Genomic DNA, 9,148 nt, shown 5'->3' on the forward strand with positions numbered 1-9,148 from the left:
CAGGATCAAGACCTGGATTTTTACAGGATGTTATAACCCCAAATATTTCTTATCTTCCATTCTGAACAAATTTTCAGCATCATTTTATAAATTCAATACAGTCTTGTGTCTTTTAATGCAGTGGTCCCCAACCTCCAGGCCGTGGACCTGAACCGGGTTGCACATAAAAAATATTCAACCTAAATTGTTTGAGTTTGGTTTATCTGAACGATGTTTAATTCTGAAAAATGACCAGAATTTCTCCGTCACACCCGTCTATGACTCGTTCGAAGCCAGCAAAACGGATGAAAAACAAACATCTTCGAAAAGTTTCTATCTGCAGGGAAAAGAGCCAGTGAGGAGGCAGAGGAAGAGCTGGTACGTGAAAATATTGTCAGACATTAAGATTTAAACTGGGGGCTGTATAAAAGTGAAACTCACACCACAATCGTCCCCAGGCCTGACAGGGTTCTCCTCCTTTTAGTCCTTCATTCCAAGTTTTACTTTCTATACCACTCAAGGTGTCAAAACCGCAATAATGTATTAAAATGTCTCTATCTAAATATCCAAAACTTAAAAAAGACAGCTGCCTTTCCTGATGACAACTCAGAGCAAAATGTAAAATTATGTTTTAGAACAAATAGCAATAACGTCAATGCCATTATGTCGCCCCCTGGTGGTACGTTTCATAATTTACTGAAGAAGTTTCGTTCTTCAAATGGTGCACAAAGGGTACTCAATTGTTTTTTTTTATTAAAAACAGACAAACAACAATATAAGGCGTAGAAAACGGCTAAGAGACATTTCAGGGGACAGTTGGAAAAAAACTACTTCTGTGTCCTGATGAACATCTGTTCTGAGCTGGACTGAAGAATAATAACGTACTCAGCACTCTCATCACACCACTGAGTCCAGTCTGTGAAAGAAGAAAGTAATTTGGCAACTAAACAACCTCGTACACATCTACAGGACAGACACACTTAAAGTCTACGTATGAAAGTGTTTTTAAGAGAGAAAATGAAAGAATAAAAGGAATGGAAAGAGAAGAAAGCATTCTGGTTGTTTGGATCAGCTCCCATAGTTTGGCTTGTTTGTCAGTGCTCGCTCTGTCTCAAATGGTTCAGCCTGATGCTAAAAATCCTGTTTGTGACTCACAGCTTTTCACATACACAATAATCTGTATGAAACAAAATCCTTCACTACTCATTATTCTGGAACGAATTACTGTCGTTTGATGGGCGGTCACACGTGAATACTCAGATAAACTAAGAACTCATCATAACTGTGACTTTTATAAATGATATTGTGAGTGGAAAAGATGTAGATAAATGAATGTTTCTATCAGAACCTGGGTTATCTGACTCTCAATAAGCACACACAAGACGTTTTCAGTCCTCATTTGAGTCCATCCAGCTTGTAAATTCCAAAAACAAGGGACCACCTGGTTCTGCTGATCCTGAATCTGTGTGCATAAGAGTTAAGTACAGTTACATAAACCAGTTATGGTACAGCTCTGCTTCAGCATCTGGCATTATGAAAATACATTGAACCTGTCCGTTATGACACTGGAGAGACACCGCCGTGTGAAAATAGACTCAGCGATGTTATCTACGAGGTCCACAGCAGTCCTGTCAGAAACAGAGTCAGTATGAAGGACGGCTGATGAGGACTCTCAGGACCAGAACCTTCTCAGAGTTTTACAGTAAGGCTGAGAGTTTTTCTGTCCTCCAGGTAAGTTTTGATTGGATCAGGAGAGGTTTTTTGGAGACTGCCTAAGATGCATAACATGTCAGCCAGGAAAGCACGACTCCCGTTCACGTGGGTCAAATTTCCACGTCACTCTCTTTGTCGTTGTCGTGGTCTCCGTCGTAGAACTCGTTAGCTGCCTCTGGCCTGAGGAAGTGATGATGAAGACAGTAAGGTACAGGAAGTGCACAGATATTGTTGATTTTTAGTGGAGTCTGGGTGTTTCTGACCTGGTGTAGTTCTCCTCTGCTCCTCTCTCGTCAGGATCAGGCTCATCATTGCGCTCGTAGCTCAGCATGTCCGAGGGGACGTCGTGGATCTGGACACTTGGTGCGTGGTTCAGCATCTTCAGGTTCTCAAACACCGTCTGGCGGATCTGTTCCAGGTACTGAAGCAAGGAGAACAAAGCTTCAGCCACTGCACAGAGGATTTACACTTTTCTGACTTTAACTTGGTATTCTTAAAAAATACTGTCACACCTGGAAAATGAGGCTACAATAAGTAGCATTAGATTCTACAGACTCCTCAGAGGGTCTGTGAACTATGATACTTTAACCCTGTCAGTACTTTGTGTGATGATGATTCACCTGTCGGGAGTTCTGGTTTTCTATCCTGGTGCTGACGTCAGGATGCAGAGTGAAATCTGGAGCAAAGTACTCAAAGTACTCTGGAAGGACAGAAACAAGGAGGTGGAGACCAGTTAGAGAGAACGTACATGTTTGTACATTAAAAAACAGAAAGAAACTTAGACGGCTAAGATCAATACATTACACTTCATCTCTGTGACACTGTGCAATTTGATTAGGTATAATTCAATTTGGTTCGATGCAAACTGATTATTCTTGATATCTTTTTAAGAAAGTAAAAAAAATATCTGCATTACATAACAGCCATTGCCATCAGTATCAGCATTAGTACCAGTCCTAGTGTAAATTTCTTTTCCAAGCTCAGATGTTGTTTTCTATAAAGGAAGATTAGGGCCACATTAAGAAAAAAGATGCATTTAAAAAAAATCATAAATTAAAAAAATTAAGTTATAAATTTATGACAATAAGCTCATTTTCTTAGTCTATAGCAATAGGCTATCAGAAGATCCATGAAATGTAGTATGAAAAATGTGAGATCAAGTAAGTGTAAAATGATTTTGATGAAGCTACACCTCTCCTGGATGAAGTTATTTCATATTTTTGAATCAAGTTTTTTAAGTGTTGCATTTAAACATGAGCCAGCTCTGCAAGGAGGCCAATGCAAAATACATTTGTAGATCTCAGTCTACCTTTCTGTGATTGCAGATAGGTGTTGATTTGTAAAAAAAAAAAAAAAAAAAGTTCCACTGATGAGTTATTGGCCATGGAAAGCCGAATCCGTGAATACCCTTTTTACCTTACAGAAGTATACAACAAAGCCTGGGTTTCTTAGCGATCTTTTCAGGGTCCTTAAAGGAAACCTAAACTGAAGTATAACTTCACACAATACTCACAGTCCTCATTTTGTACAGGCAGCTGCTGCTCTCCTGATAGCCTAGCTACTGAGCAAAACGAGTTTATTCTCGTAATTTTTTTTTTTTTTTTTTTTTTGTAAATTTCTGGATTTTTTCTCAAAAATTTGAGATTAAGCTCCTAAATTAACTCTTTTTTTTGTTTTTTGTTTTTTTTATGTGGCCCTAATCGTCCATTGAAGTTCCCCCCCCCGTGTGCTTACTAATGCAAATACTGGCTAGCCACCTAAGCAAGTGTTAGGCTTGTGAAAGGTAAGAGATCAATGTCATATGAGATCGATGATGCTGAGCAAATTGTCCAGAAAAGACAGAAAAGCTTTCATAAATCAAGTTTTCATTTTAAAACAAACCACAGTCTGCTTTATACATTCTCAACTGATCTTTAAATTTGGGATCGGTAATTGTTTTGAAATTAATGAATCCTTAACTCCTAACAGGGATGATTCAAAGTTGTTTTAAACTAAGTCACCAATGTTATTCAGTGGTGACTCATTGAGAAGTGACTGCATGTTAAATTTCTACGACCACTTCACTCACCGCTATACGGCAGCTCATCACTGATGGACTCATCCAACAACAGAGACGTCTCAAATGTCCTACAAGAAAGAAGATAAAGCAAAGGATTTTAAACCTCCTCTCTGCTCCACAGAGCATCACATTTCGTCTGTGCGTGAGACTTACCAGCAGCGAGCCACGTTCCTCACTGTGTATCCTCCTCCTCCCAGGACCAACAGAGGAATCTTAAAACTCTTCACAAACTCCACACACTCACTGAAAGACAGAGCAGAGCGGACACACATGAGTACAGGACCATGTTCAATAAATCATTGTTACTCCAGTGAAACTGAACTTAAATTGATTTTAATGGTGCCATTAATTGGCCTAATTTAGCAAATTGATTATAATGTAACAAATTTTATAATAATGAAAAACTTTACCACAGGAGGTTTGCAAAGAGCAAAAACCACAATCTATAAATGAGTTTAAATCAACCAGACTTCACTCTGAGAGAATCCTGACAGCCTGTTTAAGGTCATATTTAATCATGTGTGACGTGTGAACTCTGTGAGTAGTTAGCCGAGGATTTCAGGGGGTGTTGATGCAGTTTTTCCACAGGACCGGGGAAACGAGTTATCAAAGCAAAAGACTAAGCTGACCTTGCTTATGTTATGTTTCTCTGCTCAAAGAAGATGCTTGGTTTTAATCAGTGAATTGCTTTTTGAAAAGTTCGTCTCACCCATGTCCTCGTATACTGAGATTAAAGCAGCCGAGTCGGTCACAGCCCAGAGAGTCCGCTCCACACTGAGAGGAAAACATGAATGATCAAAATAAAACACAAAGAGCTGTTTTCCAACAAACTCAAGCTGAATATTCCACTAATTAATGCCAGTTGTACATGAAACAGAAGAGACAGCAGAGGTTTCAAATGACTGACCTGTAGGACGATACACGTGGGCTGGTAGAAATCTACAACCTGTTTAATGACCGGCTGAAACAGCTGCCTGTAGCCTGAAACAAAAACACAGCAGTCACATGTAGAGCAGACCAACTGAAGCTCAGAGGCAGAACAGATCTTCTTCAACATATGGATGACAGGCTGATAGTTTGTTTTCAACAATCTGCACTCAGTTTACAACAGCTGATGTAAATGGAGCACATGATTGAGGTGATTTGATTGGCTTAAACTGTCGATTCCTGATCATTTAAACCATGTCCACATCAGCTCGGATCAGGATCAAGGACCAGGTTTTAAATAACAGATCTTTGTGTGTCTTTAGTTGATGATTTGTACTTACTCTGGTCATCGATTCCGTCCCTGAGGGGAACGTTGAGGCAGTAGTACCGTCCGCTTTCTGCTCCAACCTCATACATGTCACCTACAAGAAGCAGTTTAGCACACACCGTTAGGGAAGGGTACCTTTCACATCTGAAACAATATGGTACCGATTCCCGGTACCTGGCAATTGGTACTCAAAGGTACCAATTTTCAGTACTTTTGTGTGCGTATGTGGTAAAAAATATCAATTTGTTTAATAATAAAATGTAAATTATTTTAAATTCAACATATTAACTCTTTCGCTGCCATTGACGTCAATAGACGTCATTTCGACGTCAAAAATCGAACACCATTGACATTTTTAGACGGCAATTATGTTTGACGGCTGGCAGTATGACGCTCTCTGCTCTGAAAACGGCTGGCAGTGAATGAGTTAATTCTTCAATATATAAACATGTCATGCTGTGTTCATGTCCAGCATGGAAGATCTCCTACTCTTTCACTCCATCACAGTCACAAGGATGCATTTAAGTACCTAAACATGGTACCCTCTGATTTTACCTGAATCAGTAACCAGTACTTTTGACAGAATTTGGTCGGTACCTATAAAAGCACCTAATTCGGTAGCCACCCCTACACACTGTTATGAAAAAACTCACAAAACGCTGATACAGAAAAGAAATATCACATATTCAAAACCTGCCTTTTCATTCAATCAGAAATATGTGGGATTTGAGAAAATCTCTTAGGGCATGGTCACATCGGTCACTCGACGCACTCTAGAATAATTGCCCCCCTCCCCTGCAGCACCAATCCCCGGCTGAAGAGTTATGACCAGTGGTCACACTACCTCTATATGACCCAGACTTTAGCAGGTATCACACACGCCAGCCCGCCTATGTCATAGTGAAACATCTGTTTACATGAAGCGTGATCTCATCAGAGTCAACACAATGAGACACAGAGAATACTGAAACAACTTCAGAGACTTTTTGGTGTGTGTGAAGTTGTTTTGGTCCAACAAAGCCCTCTAACACCCTGCTATTGTTTAAAATGATCGTGGAGAGGAGTGGTCATGGCGATCATACATCATGGATCATACGTGCTGTCCGTGAGCTTTTGCTTGTGTATGAAGTGAACCGAGCTGAATTCCACCTCTTTGAGCGTAACAAAACGGAGAAGTGAATCGTACACTTGTAGTCACGGTGGCCAAACGAACTGGGCTTTAAGGTTGAAGCGTGCTTAAGCACAGTACAGTTTGCCAGTGTGACCACATCTTTAAACTGCTGGTTTGGAAATTGTAAAATGTGTGTAGTTACTTTATTTCTAACATTTTGTCTCATTAAATGAAAAAATCTTTAGAAATAAAATTTGAAAAACACTGTTCACCAAATTTTCACAATTTGTTCAGCTACATATGTCCAACTTTATATCATATTTAATTCAACAAATGAATTTCCTGTCTGTTAGTAATGATTTTACATCAGATTGATTAACCTCTAACTTAAGCGAGTCGCACTTTCACTATTTGCTCATCAACACTGAGAGTTCAGTAGAAACATAAACATTCTTTTTGAACATAAAAACATTTTTGATGCAGAATACCTGTTCCTGGGAAAAAGTAGTTTCCATATTTGTGGAAGGACACAGTCATGACCCGGTCAGTCAGGTAGAAGGCTTCCTGAACACCGTCACCGTGGTGGATGTCGATGTCTATGTAGAGAACTCGAGGGTGGTATCTGGAGCATGAACAAGTGTAAGGAGAGATACAGACCATGGCAAACATGTCACAAAGGCTTTTGGCTTTTCGTGGAACAGATTTTCTTACTTGAGTAGCTCCAGAATACTGATGACGATATCATTGACGTAACAGAACCCAGAAGCCTGAAAACACAGGGAAGAGACTCAGTCTTTAGTAACTCACGGCATTACTGAAAGACATCAACTGAAGAGTTTAACATCAAAAAAGAGAATTTTTCTCTCACCTCAAATTTTTTGGCATGATGCAAACCACCAGCCCAGTTAATGGCAATGTCACAGATCTGGAAAACAATGAAGATCAACTTAAAACACATCACAAAATCACACCTAAGTCTCACCCAGTCAACTATAGTACAAGATGTCTTTGGGCACACATGTGAGCATCTGTCAGCTCACACACCTCAGAGTAAATGAGAAAGCTAAAACGGCTGTGATGGAAATAAGAAATAAAAACTGATAACATCTTAACTTTTATGAGTATTATTGATGCTAGACATAACAAACCTTTGATTTACAACTGGTAATTAACTTCCTAAGTTATACTTCATGTGCATGTATGTGTTACCTTATGGTTGAGCTGTGTAGCTCCCTGCAAGGAGGCTCCTGTGTATCTTGAGCAAAACTCAAAAAGTCCAGGGAACACAGGACTAAAACAGAAACATATTTAATAACGGTCAGACAGTCAGGCCTTTAGAAGTATTAATTAAATGAGGAAGTGAGGTGGAATTTTATACATATTTTATATCACATGTAACATTTTCAAAAACAAAAACCTGACACTCACCAATCATCTCCAACATTGAAAGTGTTGAGGCTCTTTGTGAAGCCCTGCATGTTATTGGGGCTGACCTTTTGCAGGAAGTCTATGTAGTCTTCAGAGTGAAACCTACACATGTCATGCTGAGACGCTTTGTATGGCTTGAACACCTTATAAGAGAAAAAATTAGATAAATCTTAAAATTTCTACTGGATTAACATCATCTTAATCTGTGATCTCATCTTCTCATACTGCTCACCATCATTTTCTTGTAGAGTCCATAGTGCAGCACCAGACTGTGTGTTAGGGACAACCGATGAGGCTTCATTGGGTGACCAGCACCTGGTAAAAACAACTTTTATTGATTTTCCAAAGATACCACCAAGTACAAAACCACATCCAGTGATACTAAAATACGTGATAGTTATATGAGACCTCAAATGCCGAAGTGCACAACATATTTGGCCCTGATAATTATCAAAAGCATGCAATAACAGGTGAGTAGATCAGTTGTCTCGTCCTTAACACTAAATAAGCGGCATGTTGGCGTGTTGGTGGCATTCTGTATCACTTCACGATTTGTCAGGCAGACATAACTGCAGTACATCGTCTTACTGTAAAAGCAATAACTCATAATCTGTTTTATTTACATTAAATGTTTAAATACTCAAAACCAAACCGAAAATACCCTGTGAACTTACATGTATACCCCTTAAATTTCTGCATAAGTACCCATTCACTGACATAAATACCAAACCAGTCAGCTAACTGGTATACAGCGATCGACAAGGCTTTCATTCAATTCATTCACATATAATGTGAAACTGTAAAGAGGCTTCACATAGGCCGATAATAAAAATGTAACGTTTATTTTATTCGAGCACACACTGAATGCAACAAATACATTCATAAGAAACTAATTATGATGGCATAATAAAGAAACGAGTACATCTCCTCAGTAAAAGGCGAGTAGCTAGCTTACATCGCACCATTTCCCTTGGAGCGTCTGTGGACTACAGGGACAAACTCACCATAATGAAAGTTCCCGACGTCGGGGTCATAAAAGTATGAAGTCCTGTTCGTCATTCTGAATGAAAAATATTTTTCTGATTTTGTAAAAAAGGTCTTTCAGCTTTAAAGCCAACAGAATTGATGCAGTTAGCAAATAGCCGCCATGGTAAACACCGCCTCTATACGTCATCAAACGTCGACGATAAAGGCAGCGATGGGAGGAGGGGAGAGGGAAGAGATTGGAAAAGTGTTTCTTTGTAAAGTGAGACCTTTTACAGTCTATGAGTGAGACTCACGTTTTATATTTATTTTCTCTCATATAAATGGGTCACAAGTTGTTCACCCAAGGGCTCTATGAACACTCCAAATCAATACGCGTCTGAAAAGAGGAAATCCCCCCAAAAAACAAAGGTATTTAGGTGTAAATAGTGCCCTCGTCTGCGATTTTTTTTTTCTTTTTTTATGAAAATATAATCTTCAAAATACACCTTATTAGTGCGACACGATGTGTCTGTAACATGAATCACTTATTTTGGGGTTCCATTATTTAATAGCTATCAGAGTCTTTGGCATTTTGAACTGTAGAAGTGAATTGCATGTGCCAGAAAAAAACACCAGT

At 39.2% G+C, this 9,148-nt stretch overlaps 1 protein-coding gene across 1 annotated transcript; it reads right to left on the reverse strand.

Moving 5' to 3' along the window:
- Positions 1-700: 700 nt before the first annotated feature.
- Positions 701-8,737, reverse strand: hdac3 (histone deacetylase 3). Its single transcript, XM_074674743.1, has 15 exons — positions 8,550-8,737; positions 7,778-7,860; positions 7,546-7,688; positions 7,327-7,408; positions 6,986-7,042; positions 6,829-6,884; positions 6,606-6,739; positions 5,020-5,100; positions 4,659-4,732; positions 4,461-4,525; positions 3,905-3,994; positions 3,761-3,819; positions 2,313-2,392; positions 1,956-2,113; positions 701-1,872 (listed from the first exon to the last, which is right to left on the reverse strand). Exons 1-15 carry the CDS (start codon positions 8,602-8,604, stop codon positions 1,803-1,805), a joined length of 1,287 nt encoding a protein of 428 aa, XP_074530844.1. The 5' UTR covers positions 8,605-8,737; the 3' UTR covers positions 701-1,802.
- Positions 8,738-9,148: the final 411 nt, after the last annotated feature.

The sequence above is a fragment of the Halichoeres trimaculatus genome, unplaced genomic scaffold (assembly GCF_033239565.1).
Source record: "Halichoeres trimaculatus isolate MK-OKI-2021-1 unplaced genomic scaffold, fHalTri1.1 fHalTri1_scaffold_7, whole genome shotgun sequence".
Taxonomy (NCBI): Eukaryota; Metazoa; Chordata; class Actinopteri; order Labriformes; family Labridae; genus Halichoeres; species Halichoeres trimaculatus.

Bases quoted from the DNA above. Each gene is read 5' to 3' on its own strand.
- hdac3 (XM_074674743.1), bottom strand. From the start codon at position 8,604: ATGACGAACAGGACTTCATACTTTTATGACCCCGACGTCGGGAACTTT. The intron at 7,409-7,545 runs GTGAGTGTCAGG...TTTCTGTTTTAG, and splicing joins TTCAATGTTGGAGATGATTG to TCCTGTGTTCCCTGGACTTT. The intron at 4,733-5,019 runs GTAAGTACAAAT...TTTTTGTTTCAG, and splicing joins GGACGGAATCGATGACCAGA to GCTACAGGCAGCTGTTTCAG.